Consider the following 15,998-nt stretch of genomic DNA (forward strand, 5'->3'; position numbering starts at 1 on the left):
AGACAGAAAGAGAGAGACAGAGAGAGAGGAGATTATGGGCACACAGGCCCCCCCAAGACTGAGGAAATTAGGGGGCAGGGGTGGAGCCAACCCAGGAGGGCAGCTCTAGAGCTCGCCACGCTGTCACTCTCCTCCCCTCACACCCCAGCCCCCTCCAGCCTGCAGATGGCCCGAGGGCACAGAGTGAAGCGGAACTGGACAGCTCCTGCCTTTTCATCTTAGGCCTCCAGGTCCCTCAACACCTGCCCCGCTGCCCGGAGATCTGTAAAGTGCCCACGTAGGTGTCCTAAAGTGCTTCCAAACTTGGCAAGGGCGAGAGAGGGCGGGTGGCTGGGGAGGGCGGAGGTATGCAGACAGGGAGTCAGAGTTTCCCCTCGAAAGCCTCAAAAGTGTCCACGTCCTCAAAAAGAATGGAACCAATTTAAGAAGCCCCGTAGCCACGTCCCTCCCCCCTCGGCTCCCTCCCCTGCTCCCCCGCAGTCTCCTCCCAGCACTGAGTCCCGGGCCCCTAGCCCCAGCCCTCCCATTGGTGGAGACGTTTTTGGAGGCACCCTCCGACTGGGGAAACTTTTCCCATATAAATAAGGCAGGTCTGGGCTTTTTTATTTTAGCACCACGGCAGCAGGAGGTTTCGACTAAGTTGGAGGGAACGGTCCACGATTGCATGCCTGCGCCCGCCAGGTGATACCTCCGCTGGTGACCCAGGGGCTCTGCGACACAAGGAGTCTGCATGTCTAAGTGGTAGACATGCTCAGCTTTGTGGATACGCGGACTCTGTTGCTGCTTGCAGTAACTTCCTGCCTAGCAACATGCCAATGTAAGTGTCTTCTGCTTGTTTGGGGGAGATGAAGGAGAGAGGCTGGATAGGTGGGCACCCTTATCTTAACAGAGGGAAACTTCACACATTCATTCCACATACAGCTTGTGAGGTCGTCCTCTGCTCTGTGGGGGAAAACACTAGGGTTCATGAGATACATGGAAAATACTTTAAAAGAATGGAAATATGAAAGACTTGACTGTTGCCAAGAGTTGGGGGAGGTTTTTCCCGTTGGTGAAGCTCACAAGGAGGCAAAGAAGGTTGCCTCAAGATATAAACCTGGCTGACAGCATGAACGACTCAGAGGGCTCTACTCTTCAATCCCCAGAATTATGCCCGTGGTCACCTTGTGAAACTTGAGGCCTAGTTTAGAAAGCCCCGTAATAGAATAATACAAAACTCCCCGGACTCCATTTTCTTGTGGGCCTCAGAGTTGCTCTGGATGACGTTGATGAAGATAATGATGAAAATTCGCCCCCTGGAGGGGGTAAAGTGCAAGAACAGGGACCAGGCCTTAAGCTGTAGGAATTCCAATTAAAGACTTCCCAGGTCCATAGAGTAATTTACATTTCTGAGCCATATGTAAAGAACCCAGACGATGGAGATGGATGTATCTCGAGAAGCCGGCTGCTTCGGCCTGAGCTTTTGTCTTCTGAATAGTCAAAGCAGCGCCCCAATCCATTACCTGATCATGGAAATGGTAACTTTTAACTAAAATAAGCTCTGTTCACTTACCCTTCAACAAGTTCCCACCTGTAATCACACACGAAAACAACAGATGTGAGAAATGTCAACTTTGTCCTGAGATTCGAGAGCCTGGGGCTTCTTCCCATGAGTCTCTTACTCATTTACCACGTGACTTCAAATGAATCAATTGGGCCTTTTTCTAAAATGTGGGGTATATACTAAATGTGCCAACTTCAAGGCCATTTTCCATTTCTAGGTTGTATAACTAACTAGAATTTCCTGAAGAAAGAATGAAGAAAACCACTTGGGTTTCATCTTTTAAAATGGCTGCCTAATTTAACTGGACAAAGATGTTGGCTTGATGAGTATTCAGGAGGGCGTGGCCACACCCAGACCTTCAGCTACACGCCCCACGTCTACCACAGTCTAGTTTCGAATGTGTATATGTTCCCTTCATCCACTTTTATATACCCCCCGAGGATACTAAGAAGTAATTGCATTGTACAAATTAATGTTACAAGTTAATTTTATATGAAATCAGAGTAGAAGAGTGGATCCCCACAGAAAAACATAGTAGACTTAGGGAAGTAGAGATTTGAAGGTCAACATACATTTTATTCAACATCCAACCTCTATGAAGAATAAAGGTTATCCAACACACTTTGTCCAAAATGGCTCACAAACTGAGTAATTAAAAGGCACGTTTCCAAAGCCTGTAAGGCTTACTGGCTTCTCTTAATTCAGGCAAACTGTTCTTCCTTCAATGGAGAAAATAAACTAGACATACCATTTATCTAATTGAACAGTGATTCTCATCAATTGCCCTAAAATGTGAATGCAGGAGGTGTCCCACTCTTCTGAGCAGTGACCACTTCAACAGATGTTCTCATTCCAAATGACACACTTCGTGACCACCAAATCCAAGCAATTTTTAGAGGTGAATCATCCTGGAGCAAGTCTGACCGCAATTATATACCACATTATCCTGTAATTATTATACTGTAGGAATGAAACTCAGTCTTTAAAGTCTTAGGGTAATTGTAGCAAAGAAGTGGGTATTTATTTTTCTCATTATTTTTCAAGATTTTAATCCACAGTTTTCTCTTTATACAAAGCAGCACTTCTTAGGGCACAAATGGGGTGCTCTTTAGTCAATGACCTTACCTAATTTAAATGAACTATTTATAGCAAAAATCAGACTCCTGAATCAATTTGCTTTCATTGATGCAAATTAGACCTTTGGGGGAAAGGGCTAAGTCACTTCAATGGTTTACAAAAAACAAACTCTGCTTCAGGATGCAGGCTTAAGTTTTCTCAGATTCTTATGCATTATTTCCTTGTCAATCAGTGGTGATAGCCACTTCCTCCATAATTGCTCAGCACTGGAGATGCCCTGCCTGCAGACACAGTGATGCTTCATGGCATTTAAAAAATAGTGAATAATTAACTATTAAATTTAAATCTATATTTACATATCAAAACTGTAAACAAGTCACCCTGCTGATCCCTGCTATGTTTTTTTACCTGAATAATTTGGAGGTTATTAGAATAATCTGAAGGAGAAACAGAAGGGGTCTTTCAATCAGGTAAATCAACTGTATAGACCTAAGTATCATTTTTTAATTACTGTTATAGATCTATGGAATGATAGCAACTGATGAAATGATACCAATAACTATTTCCTATTCTCTTCTTCCCTCAACAGATTTGCAATCGGTGAGTAAAAGTACTTTTAGAATACATAAGATGTTTGTACTTTACCTTGATCACAGCGGGGTCATTTCTGGGGAGGGAAGTTGGCCAGTTTGGCTTCCCACAGAAATTGTGAAGGGACATAGTAGCAGGCTAAAGCTTTCTGGCTTCCACTGAAAGTACCCACCCCATTTTCTGAAGTGGGTGGCGCTAAGTGAGACTAGTCCCATAAAGCGCCCATGGGGAAGAGAAAGGAAACGGGTCAGTGGAAGTTTGGGGTTTCTGAAGCACAAGAGCACAGTGAGCTTGAGAGATTTTTGTTATTTCCTAGGATTCATTTGCAATGAATTATGAATAAATTCTTAGCTCACAGATTGAAGTCACAACATAGTTACAGATAAGTATATACAATTGGTTTTGTAGATAACATTTTGTTGATTGGTAAAATTTTACATTTTATTTCAAAATATTAGATTAAGATAGTAGGAAAAGAACAATGTAGTTACATTTGTAAATATATTTGTACATAATATTGTAATAAAGCCATTTTAATATATAGGTGTGTATATAATTCTTATAATAATCATTTTTCTTTTATTTTCTAGGGATCTGTACGAAAGGTAAGAGGCTATGTTTCTTCATAAATATCTGAAATTACCAGAATAATTTCAGTTTGACAAAATTTAATGTGAACTACAGAAAGAAAATACTTTAGCAAGATTTTACCTATAAGAATATGTATTCACCAAACCATAAAGCAGGGTACTGTTAATGTTTGATGTAACAAAGTTTTATTATCTTCCAGAAGCATCTTTAATTACATTTATGTTATATGAATTAATGATTTACATAGTAAAGACTTTGTAAATATCTATTTATATTCTTATAAGGGGTGCATATTGTGTTAATTATAGATAATAATTTAAAGCTTATTTTAAAGGAATGACACTGTAAATATGCTGTGAAGGTATAATAAATAGTTTTATCTATAGCTATTATCTTATTAAAAGTGCAATGGATAATATTAGTTTGATCACTACAAATTATAGCATCCTCTAGTCTTCCAGCTTGAGAAAAAATTACTTATAGTTTCAACAAAAAACAATTCTTTGTTATCTATTGTTTTGTGCCAGGTCTTCTAGCTGCTGTTTAGTAATATTTTCGTCAACTCAGTCTTAGTACCTAATTATTTTCAAAATTGGCTTGCTTGTTCAGCACCAATTACTTAGACATGTGGCCCTTTGCTATTTTTGTCTTCCTTTAGGGCCCCACTGGAGACAGAGGACCACGTGGACAAAGGGTATGTGATTTTTAAATCACTAAAGGGCTTTGGCCCATATTCGAATAACTACATATTAGACGCTACAGATGGTTGACAATGTGTAAGATTATTTCATATTCAGATAATTATACCACCTTTTAAGTAGATAATGTCCTGCAGAAGAAGTAAATGAACATTATTATATATAATCAATATCCCCTTTCAGTCAAGATTACTCTTTCATAAAAAGAAACACTATTACAGGCAGCCACATTCTTTGCAGGGTCTATCTTTCTTTGTTTAGTTTGGCCTGCACAATAAGCGTGTAATGGGAATGTATCCTCCACCACAGAACCTTCTTTGTAACATGTTTTGTTTCTTTTGAAAAAAAAAGCTCTGCATAAATTGGAAATAATTGTGAAGCAGTCACATGCTTATCTATCTTCATTCAGACATGTACACGCCAGGCTTCTCTATCTTCATTCAGACATGTACACGCCAGGCTTCTCTCTCTTCATTCAGACATGTACACGCCAGGCTTCTCTCTCTTCATTCAGACATGTACACGCCAGGCTGCTAGTCTATTTGCTACATTTTTGCTACATTTCGTTGATATGTGTCACTAAACTGTTTTTGCATGATTTGCATTATATATTAAATAACTGCATCATGTATCTGTCGTAGTATGTGGACTTACATGTGTTCTACTCAATGTATTAGTTGTATAATTGTGTCGGTTAGTTATCCTAACAACATGGATAGTGTTAAAGCAGTCTTCCCATCTCTGTGATAAAATGATCTAACCAGTCAGTCAGCCTACTCTTCACCTATCACCACCAAAGCAATTGGATACCTTTACAAAAGTCAGCTTTAATGTACACAGTGTCATTTCCTACGGCTGGAAACCTGTGACACTCACAGAATCTGCTCCATCATGAATTAATACAGAGGGTCTACACTGGCTTAGCTGCCACTAGTTATCTTTGCACATCAGGCCTTAAATGTCTTTTCCTAAACGAAGTCACAGGTGCACATCAGTCAGCGACAGATCTTATATTTCTACCCTTTTACATCAACAAGTCTAACAGACTGACCTTAGCATGTGTTTTCTTAGGTCTCTTTCCACATTCTATACACGGTTCCACAAGATTGTTCTAATCCTGTTCTAATTCCCTCTTTTTGTAACAGGGCCCCGCAGGTCCCCGAGGCAGAGATGGTGTTGATGGTCCCATGGGCCCTCCTGGTCCCCCTGGTTCCCCTGGTCCTCCTGGCCCCCCTGCCCCCCCTGGTCTCAGTGGGGTAAGATAACTTATACATTCTTATCTTAGATCTGACTTTAGTGTCTTGCTCTGTTGGAAAAGAAATACTCACTGTGAAAATTAATTTTTAGCAGTTAAGGGAAAACCTTCTATTTGGAAATGAGTATATTTTATTTAATTTCTTTGGTTTCTGAGTTTAAGGTTCTGCTTTTTCCATCTTCCTCAAGGTCTTGTCAATTACAGTCCTGGTCTTTTTGTTCAATGAAGGTAGCTGCAGCCTTCTGCACCATTATTTAATTTGGGGATTTAATATCTTTTATCAGTTCAGCACAAATAAGAGGTGTTGCATTATTAAAGAGTTTGATTAGATTGAATTACATAAGTGAAGCCCCTGGTCTTAAGCAATTTCACAAACATCTGACCCTCTCTATTCTCCTTGGCTTGGAGTCTACTGAACAAACATTCAAAGCAGTTTTAGGTTTAATTTGCTTGAAACTAAATTGAGAAAAGTACATTTCCCTTTTTCATTAATATCTTCTTTTAGCTTTATGTCTTTGACAATGGTATAAGTGCCAAATGGCCTCACTGCAGGAAGAAAAACATATTTGCTTAATTGGTTAGCACTATGAATCAGATTCCTAATTCTAATACCCAACTGTATGCCAGTAAAATAAGACCTTTCTCTCCCAAAAATCTTATTATGATTGCTTATCTACTGAGTGCATTAAAAGCACCTTCTTTAATACAGTTACCACTCGAAGTTAACAGGGAAGTTATTACCATGAACTATTTTTTTAAAGTTTAATCTTCTAAGGGGCATTTTAACTTTCCTGTAACTTGAAAACTCTTTATATCCCTTTTTGAAACTCCAGCCAGGACAAAGAAGTATCTTAGTGACTTCTGGGCTAGGGTAGCAACTGCCAACGCAGCATGCTCCCCTGGGCTCCATTTCACTTTATAGTTCTGAGGGACTATAAAGGTGTAGGAAGCCATCTTCCTCAGTCTAGAGGTAGGTGACGAGTGTGTAGGAACAGATTGCTCAAGGCAGATGAGTCTGAAGGCTAAGACATGGAGGTTCTCCATTTCAGTCTCGGTGGGGGACTCAGCACTGAATTCTTTTTTGTTTTGTTTTGTTTTTTGTTTGTTTGTTTGTTTGTTTTTTCGAGACAGGGTTTCTCTGTATAGCCGTGGCTGTCCTGGAACTCACTCTGTAGACCAGGCTGGCCTCAAATTCAGAAATCTGCCTGCCTCTGCCTCCCAAGCGCTGGGATTAAAGGCGTGTGCCTCCACGCCTGGCTCCAGCACTGAATTCTAAGTCATTTCTATTGAAACATGGCTCTCCTTTAAATAGTATCAGGGGATTAATTAATTAAAGTATTAAGTATGATCAGATAATTGATTGTTTGACTGATTGATTGATTGAAAGAAGAATGAAAGATGTATGTGTATGACCACTTACCTATATACTCATGTGTGTTTTCTTCCCTCCAGAACTTTGCTGCTCAGTATTCTGACAAAGGAGTTTCGTCTGGCCCTGGACCAATGGTAGGCTTGTCTCCTTTTATCCTAGAGGGGGAAAAGCAGCTTATGTAAGGGAATTCATGCTAAACCTCACAATAGTAATTAAGTCCACACTCCAAGGCTAGATCAGAAGAAAATAACTCCTTTTCCTACATTTAAATATCAAAACTGAAGTCCAGGTGAGGAGTTTCAATTTTCTCTACCAATGTGCCTCCTAAAAAGAATGTTTGATATCTATGTCTGAAAAATAGTCTTTGGAAATACAGACTATAACTCAAGCAAATGAATTTAACTCAAAATATTAACATCTATACATTTCTCTGTATCTTTCCACACTTCTTAAAATCCGAAGCATGGCTAAAAAGCAGAAGGATTTCCCGTGTTCCCTGAACCTGATGGAAAGGACCAAGAAGTTCTAGCTCAGTCCCTTCCTTCATCACATAACAGGAGAGTCTGGGGCTTTACTTTTTGCCCACCCCCACCCCAATCACGCAGGTTGTTGAGAGATAATATATGGTTCATGTATTTAGTTCTTGAATAGAACACTTTCTTAGTCACAAGAACTTACCAGGTGCCCCCAACAGGTTAAGAACTACACTGTGGATTTAGGAAGCTAGCAGCAAATGACAGCAGTTCTGAATTACCTTCAAGGACTTGAATGTTTCCTTTCTCTCCCTTCTGATGAAAATTCCTTGTCTTGACTATTTATTAAAAGCCAATATAGAAGAGCGTGAGTCCAATTTAGCATTTGTGTCCCTGCGCACACATCCCGTCATTTCTGTGACCATTTATAAAGCTTCCCTGGGCATCAGCATGATGACCTAGCTGACAAATGAAGCTTCTATCAGACATTACTGAGATGTGATAAAGAGAAAATAGACATGATCATGAAAAATGTACAATAGCTTATAGGAAAGAATGAAAATGTCCCAGAAGTAAAAACATTAGATTGATTAACTACCACAGAATTTAATAAACATGCACACAATTTGGTGATTCTAATTATCTGTTTTCTAAAGGCATTTATCTCTTAGTTATCATGGTCTTTAAACACAACTTTTACCTGGGCTCTACATCAGTGCTCTATCTGCAGAAGACATTATTCTGAAACTAATGGGCCGAAGTAAACTAATATACTACAAAGGCAAGACAATATTTTCTGTAAATTAAAACTCTCACTTGTAAAATAATGTAGCTTTAATTGATGATTTCCAATTTCCTGACTTTTCCTGGTAATTTAAAACATTCATATTTGAAGTGAAAAATTGAAGCATTCTTTCGACATTGTTTGTCTTAGACATTTGAAATGAGTTGTTTCTGCTAATGCCAGACATTACTCAGATGTAAAGTAGAATCCATTTCTCAAGAAGAGCCAAAGTGGGAAATAAAGCAGGAGTAGATGTTCTCTTATGTTAAAAATTAAAATGGTGGACATACATCTGAGAAATTAATATGGATTTCAGATTCCCCTGTCTTTGAAACTACTTTCTGGGGAGTATCAAAAAGAGAATTCACATTAAAATATCAATGAGATATAATTTAAGCTTCTACATGCATCCCCATCCACAGACAGATGTAACCAACAGAGATGTGTTTAACAAAGAGAGAAGATGGGCAGCAATAAAGTGTTAAATAATTTCCCATGTTGGAAAATCAATAGCTACAAAATCCCACAGGGTTCATCTCACAGTCTCCACAAAATAAAATATCCTTTATGTAAATGAAGTTGTCACAAATACTGGGAAAGATGAATAAATATAATTAAAAATTCATGATGTCAAAGAAAATTATACTTAATGTATACCTAAAAAATATTTTTATTGAAAAGTGACAGCTTCTTTTAACATTGAAGCCTTTTCTAAAACAAAATAAATAATCCTCATAATTAAAATAATGTGCTTTTTAAATAAAATATGTAGTGTCTCACTATAGTCATTTAATAAAGTGGATAGGCTCAACAGCAGAGTCCTCATGGTTGATGTATTAAAAGCAAATTACTCAAGACTTGTGCATGAGGTATTTTTAGCTGTCTGGGAGGTAGGTCCTACAGATGAGCTTATACAAGTGTTGAACAAAACTACACTTAGCTCAAAATCCTATAACATTCAGTTTTACTTTACATTTGTGTTCCACTAAGAAGAAGAAGAAGAAGAAGAAAGAAAAGCTACTGTCATTTGTGTTATGTTTTCAAGATCCTATGATAAATTCCTCCAGCAGGCTGCCTCAATAATACACTTGAGATTTACATCAGTCATCAACAGGCCTCAAAAGATCTTTGAGGTTATAATAAACCTCTGTTTAATCATTAAGTAGGACTTTTGATCTTTTTCAATTTATGGCCCGGTGGCAACAAACATATCAATTTCTTAGCTACATATGACATGGAGAGGTGACATATGACAAAAGGAATCTAACTGAAATTCTTTGTCAGCCATTATGTGGTCTGTTCTTGTGCAAAGATCAGTTCTCTTCATTGCCTTAGAACAATCTCCAGATGACCAATTTTGCACATCTCAAGGAACTTATGACTTCCTCCAGACAATTCTCATTGAGTTCAAAAGATTTCTTTGGTTAAAAAAAAAGAAGAAGAACTGAAGGTCAGGAAAGAGTGCAGGAAATTTGGTTCATCTGTCCATCCAAAAACTTCAGGGGCTCAGAGATATCACTTCTATATCTAGTCTATCCAGTCCAGATTATGAGACTCCCAAAAAGGATATGACTTTTTGGTGTTAACTATGTGTATACTCTTTACAGGGCTTAATGGGACCCAGAGGCCCTCCTGGTGCTGTTGGAGCCCCTGTAAGTATCAAAATCCTAGAACCATTCTTCTATAAAAGCAGAACATTAAGCATGACTCTCATGCACTGAGGATGATGATAGATGGCCAAGGACTTGTCTAATGTGCCCGACCTGAGCTTGACTCCAGAACTTCCAGAGAGATAGATAGATAGATAGATAGATAGATAGATAGATAGATAGATAGATAGATAGATAAAGTAATAAATAAATATGCCTTCTCCTCTACCTTAGGGCCCTCAAGGTTTCCAAGGACCTGCTGGTGAGCCTGGTGAGCCTGGTCAAACGGTGAGAACATTTTCTCTGTTTATAAAAAGAGAAAGTCCTCTAAGTGGGAGTGGGTGGGTAAGGGGGGGGAGGGTATGGGGGACTTTTGGGATAGCATTGGAAATGTAAATGAGGAAAATACCTAATAAAAAGTATTTAAAAAGAGAGAGAGAGAGAAAGTCTCTAAAGAGCGGTTTGTGAACACAGTCTTAACCTCGATGCATCTCCCATTCCCTTAGGGTCCTGCAGGTCCCCGTGGTCCAGCTGGCTCTCCTGGCAAGGCTGGTGAGGATGTAAGTGTTTACCCTTAAGCTCTTCTGAAACAACTCTTACATATTCCTGTCTCAATAGGAGTATCTAGAGCCAAATTAAGTTCCATGCTGAATGCTCAAGATGCCTGAGTCTCCCCATATGGGAAATATTACTTTAATGAAATACTAATTAACTTGCTTATGCTCAAGAGATTTAATTGTTAATTAAACATGTATTCTAGCCCACAAAATTGTGTATACCTTTCTCTCACGATAATTTACTAAGTGAAGGATGACCTTAGGTTGCTTTCCTGTTTTAGGGTCACCCTGGAAAACCCGGAAGACCTGGGGAGAGAGGAGTCGTTGGACCACAGGTGAGACTGTTGACAATAGGATGTGGTCCATTGTTAGTTATGAGCATGCCTCTGATGGTAGCTCGGATGTCACTCACACTGGTGGCATTGATTGAAGACATCTGGCAAAAGAAAGAACCAAGAAAGAATGTAGATATTTTATTCACATTCATAACGTAATATTGGTGACAGCAAACAGATTTTGACTAACAACTGTTTTTTTCTACAAATGCCACCATCTTAGTAATTCATACCATAGCTAGTAGTTTGTAGCTCCGTGCTCAAAAAACATAACATGTTCCCTTTGATCCCAAACTTGAGTTTTGAGAATTGGTTTGGAAAGATGAATGCATTGTGTTATTATTCACCTTGCTCTGATTCCCCCCACCCCACCCCAAGGGTGCTCGTGGTTTCCCCGGGACTCCTGGACTTCCTGGCTTCAAAGGCGTGAGAGTGAGTGACTTCTTCCTCTAAATGAGAAAAAAAATGCTGCTGATGGGGGAGGGGAGTGAGAACCCAACCATGTCTCTGAATTTTGAAAATGCTGGAAATGAAAGTAGAGCCAATGCTTATCAAACACTGAGATTAATGTAGAAACACTATACAGATTATAGATTATATAGAGATTGTATATATTTTTAAGTACTTAGAACTATCTAAAACCAGAAAATTGTTAGGGTGAGTGAGTTGTAAGGAAGCTTGTCCAGCACCCTTCCCTTCTTAGCTGTGTGCAGACCAAGTGATTAGCCTGGGGTAGTGGAACCAGCTCAGCTGAGCTGGAACACTGTATTGTGTTATTCTTCTGCAACCATGGGATCTTTCTAGAAGATGTAATCATTGTAAAGGTGGAAGACTCTGGTCTGACTGAGATCACAACATGACAGCATTTTTAAAAGTGTTCATTGCTTTTCAGGGACACAGTGGTATGGATGGATTGAAGGGACAGCCTGGTGCACAGGGTGTGAAGGTAAATACTGAGTTAGGATCTCTGTAAGCAAGTCATTTAGATCTTCCATTGCTATCCAAAAGGCTATTTTACTAAACACAACCCACATTTCAAAGAGTATCTCGTCTCCTCATCTAGCTTTCAAATCCCTCAATGGTGGACAGGGAAATTCTATGACAAAGGCCAATTGCTAATGTTTATTTAACTTGATGTTTATGTAAATAATCAAATGGAAAGTAATGTTAAAATTTCTTCATCCATCTCCTTCCCTCCTCTTATGTCATTGATTCTCTGTAGTCAAAATAAAAGTAAATAAACATATAACCAAATATTAGAACAAAGTGTGCTACTAAAGTGTAAATTCTCCTTTGCCTTGCACTAATTAGATGGGTACATTCATGTCACAACACACTTTTCAACCTCTTTCCTCTGATTTATCTGTGCACACTTCAAAATTTTTTTAATTAGGTAATTAAAGTCTCAGAGGTGTATTATCTCTTGGCTAGCCTCTTCTCTGAACAACATTTCAAACCATAAAATCTTCTCTTTCCTATTAAGGAGATAATGTGATATTAAAGTGAATACTAATGTAATTACAAATTAGTGAGTAACAAATGCAGACGGGACCAGAGATGAACATGAATATGGAGAATCTGGTCTAACTTCCCACTGTCACACAAATGGACATAGTCAAGTTCATTCTCCCATGAGCCATATATATATATATAATTATAGCTCGGATCACTGATCACAATATTTTAGAGCTAAAAGGCACTTTGTAGATGTCATCATTTAGGAAAAACTAAGGTTAGGAAGCACTCATGACTTTTCCAAAGTCATGTGTGCAGTGCTTAAAAGGCAAACTCAGAAAGCTCATGCTGGTCATTCTTAAAGTGGATCCTTCACATGCAGCCTTAGACCTAGAGCTGTAAAGATAGCTCAGTCATCGAGCACTTGCTAAATGAGCACGTGCCAAGCCTTTGATTTGCTCCTCAGCATCTCTCTGTAAACTGGAATGCCTTGAAGGAAAGTGTTTTACCAATACCTAGCTCTCAGAATAAGAAACAAATCTGGTGACCCCCAAATCTCTTGTGATGCCCTGACTTTCCACTTATCTTAATGAAGCCAATAACATTGGCATTCAGATACCTCTGAAGATGGTAAATTTGGTTGCCCTGAAGAAAATGTATTATTTTTTTCTCTTTTCAATTAATATTCCTATTCTATGTAGTTGGTTCCAAATGTCTAGAATATAAAAAGAAAATTGGAGAGGTGTACAATTAAATAATCACATTTAATTTAGTACCTTAACCTTTGGCACATTTAAATAAAACCCTCATCATATTTTTAAAAAACATATGTGCCTGAGATCATTGAGAAATAGTCTATAAGTATAAACACGTTTAAAATGTACAAAAGGCTCAAACTGATAAAACAGAGTAAAATTTGTGCAATGTGAAAAAAATATATGTATATATTGAATAAAGACTCAATTTTTCTTCTGCATATATAGGGTGAACCCGGTGCCCCTGGAGAGAATGGAACTCCAGGTCAAGCAGTGAGTATTGACCAATCCACTGGCAACCTGAATGTGCACGCTTAGCATTCTGAAACTTCTTTAGAGACTTTGATAATTGCTATTTCCCTTGGCATTGCATTCTTGATATTTTTTCTTATATCTCTGCATATTCAACTTTTACCTGGTGTTAGAACAACACTTGCATTCTTAGTGAACTCTTACATATGTTAGAAATTGGGCAAAGTAAGCGCTGCCTCTGGCTCTTTTAAGATCAGCATTCTGGGCTTTATTAACAATATTTCTGCTTCTAGGGAGCCCGAGGGCTTCCTGGCGAGAGAGGGCGTGTCGGAGCTCCTGGTCCAGCTGTGAGTAGTCTGGTTTTTTCTTCCCTTTGAATCTTTTTTGAACACTGTCTAATGGAAGTTGCTTGATGTCCACCTGACTGTCCGTCTTCCCTTCCTTCATAGGGTGCCCGAGGCAGTGACGGAAGCGTTGGCCCCGTTGGCCCTGCTGTAAGTCCTGACACTGGCGAGTAGGAAGGGGTGGAAACTGTGGGGGCAGTAGCTCTCTGTTAACTTTTATAACATGACAACAGTTTGGACATTTTTGCCAAATGTTTCCCTGGGGGTCTTTGGAAGTTTCCCTTTCTAAGTAGCATAGGCTATCCCAAATGCCTAGGGCAACTGTAAGACTCATCTAATGTTGGGAACCTTGAACATCTTCCCTTGATAGTACTCTGTGCTTGTTTTTCTAATCTACTTCAAGGAAATTTCTTATGCCTTCTGCTTTGATTTCAGGGTCCCATTGGGTCTGCTGGACCCCCTGGTTTCCCAGGTGCTCCTGGTCCCAAGGTAAAAAGCGTTGTTTGTTATCACCACCTTGGCAAATCTTTTAGAACTATCTGAAATATCAGTACTGGTTGTAGAGAAGGAGACAACTGCAAAGCAATTCCCTTAATCCATGCCCACCCTCCAAAATGCCTACAGAAGCGTTTTCTCCGTCTGCGTTTGCAGTAAACCTCTCTGTACACTATGTATAGATAGAGCCTCCCCCTAGAAACAGACTCCTTGAAGGCACTATAAAATGTGCTTTCCCAGCTAGCCTGGACTGTGTGGGAACCACTCCCGCAAAGACCAAACCACAGCGACTCGTAGGGATGATGCCAGAATGTCAGATGTAGGCTTACAAATTAGAAAATCAAGTCTACTCTTTGCGATGATAAACCAGAGAAACTAAAAGGTTGCTGTTCTGACGAAATTCCCTAAAAGTTGGTGCTATGGTCAAAAACAGAGTCTTGTTATTTACTGCTTATTCCTTGTCCTGATATTTTCATTCTCAGGGTGAACTTGGGCCCGTTGGTAACCCTGGCCCTGCTGGTCCTGCTGGTCCCCGTGGTGAAGTGGGTCTTCCAGGTCTTTCTGGCCCTGTTGGACCTCCTGTAAGTAGTCATTGACATAAGACAGTTGATGAGAAAGACTGAAGATATGGTCAGAGAATGTAAGAAATATTCTCATTCCGTGAGTTTTTCCTTCTCCTTTCTCTCACAGGGCAACCCTGGAGCAAATGGGCTCACTGGCGCCAAGGGTGCTACTGTAAGTACATCTGAGTAGCTGACATGTGCTGCTCCAGGTTAGAGGTGCTGAAAGAGGGAGGCCTATACAGCCTGCTTTCTCCTGAGGGACCTCTTTTCTTCCCACAGGGACTCCCTGGTGTTGCTGGGGCTCCTGGTCTCCCTGGCCCCCGTGGTATTCCTGGCCCCGCTGGTGCTGCTGGTGCTACGGGTGCCAGAGGACTTGTCGTAAGTGGTCACCACTTCAACATATTTTATCTGTACTTTGACTTTTTCTTGCAAATGTTTTTTGTCTTCCTTCTGTAGTTTGTGCAAACGTTTGTATTTCTTATATAGCTGCATTATGTGCTTGCATAGTCCCTCCTCTGTGCATGCTTGTAAGCGTCTTCCTTAGAAGCTTGCAAAAAAAAAAAATAATCAATGAGGTAAACTCGGTGTGTGAGTCTTAGCTTTCCCCAAATACCACTGTAGAGAACTTGAGCTTAAACAACCCAACAGACTTGTCTGCTGGAGAGTCTTGACCCATTTCTGTCATTTGACCCCTGTTTCCTTTGGATCTTAGGGTGAGCCTGGTCCTGCTGGCTCCAAAGGAGAGACCGGTAACAAGGGTGAGCCTGTAAGTGGTTTTACAGTCACAATTGTGTTAACTTATTCTTATCAGTTTTCAATCCAATTTCAGTAACTGGAAATGATGTAAAAATATTTTTCTACTCTTCTTATTCTTTAAAAAAAAAAAAACAAACAGGGCTCTGTTGGAGCCCAAGGTCCTCCTGGTCCCAGTGGTGAAGAAGGAAAGAGAGGGTCTCCTGGAGAAGCTGGATCTGCTGGCCCTGCAGGGCCTCCAGGGCTTAGAGTAAGTTCTGCATCCTCCAGACACAGCAGACACTGATGCCACCCCTTGGCTGGGAATTGGTCAGCATTTCTGCATGTGTTTCCTAGATGAAAGAGCATCTGTCTTCCATCTGTTTTATTAAATTAGCAACTCTCAATTTAGTATGTTATTAAATTGGTCTGGAAACAATGTTGACCTATTTTTGCGGGATGCTCATCTGTGCATTC

General features: G+C 39.8%; 1 protein-coding gene across 1 annotated transcript in view; it reads left to right on the forward strand.

Annotated features, from left to right (window-relative positions):
* The first annotated feature begins 185 nt into the window (after positions 1-185).
* Col1a2 (collagen type I alpha 2 chain) overlaps positions 186-15,998 on the forward strand; it is a 35,310-nt gene continuing 19,497 nt past the window's right edge. The window contains exons 1-22 of the mRNA XM_021164492.2: positions 186-277; positions 612-817; positions 3,210-3,220; positions 3,802-3,816; positions 4,461-4,496; positions 5,646-5,756; positions 7,208-7,261; positions 9,992-10,036; positions 10,268-10,321; positions 10,540-10,593; positions 10,872-10,925; positions 11,304-11,357; positions 11,818-11,871; positions 13,364-13,408; positions 13,681-13,734; positions 13,837-13,881; positions 14,167-14,220; positions 14,709-14,807; positions 14,917-14,961; positions 15,069-15,167; positions 15,502-15,555; positions 15,685-15,792. Coding sequence (XP_021020151.1) covers positions 748-817; positions 3,210-3,220; positions 3,802-3,816; positions 4,461-4,496; positions 5,646-5,756; positions 7,208-7,261; positions 9,992-10,036; positions 10,268-10,321; positions 10,540-10,593; positions 10,872-10,925; positions 11,304-11,357; positions 11,818-11,871; positions 13,364-13,408; positions 13,681-13,734; positions 13,837-13,881; positions 14,167-14,220; positions 14,709-14,807; positions 14,917-14,961; positions 15,069-15,167; positions 15,502-15,555; positions 15,685-15,792 — 1,215 coding nt within the window. The 5' untranslated portion in view covers positions 186-277; positions 612-747. The remainder of the gene's footprint in view (positions 278-611; positions 818-3,209; positions 3,221-3,801; positions 3,817-4,460; positions 4,497-5,645; positions 5,757-7,207; positions 7,262-9,991; positions 10,037-10,267; positions 10,322-10,539; positions 10,594-10,871; positions 10,926-11,303; positions 11,358-11,817; positions 11,872-13,363; positions 13,409-13,680; positions 13,735-13,836; positions 13,882-14,166; positions 14,221-14,708; positions 14,808-14,916; positions 14,962-15,068; positions 15,168-15,501; positions 15,556-15,684; positions 15,793-15,998) is intronic.

Source organism: Mus caroli, chromosome 6 (genome assembly GCF_900094665.2).
Source record: "Mus caroli chromosome 6, CAROLI_EIJ_v1.1, whole genome shotgun sequence".
Classification (NCBI taxonomy): Eukaryota; Metazoa; Chordata; class Mammalia; order Rodentia; family Muridae; genus Mus; species Mus caroli.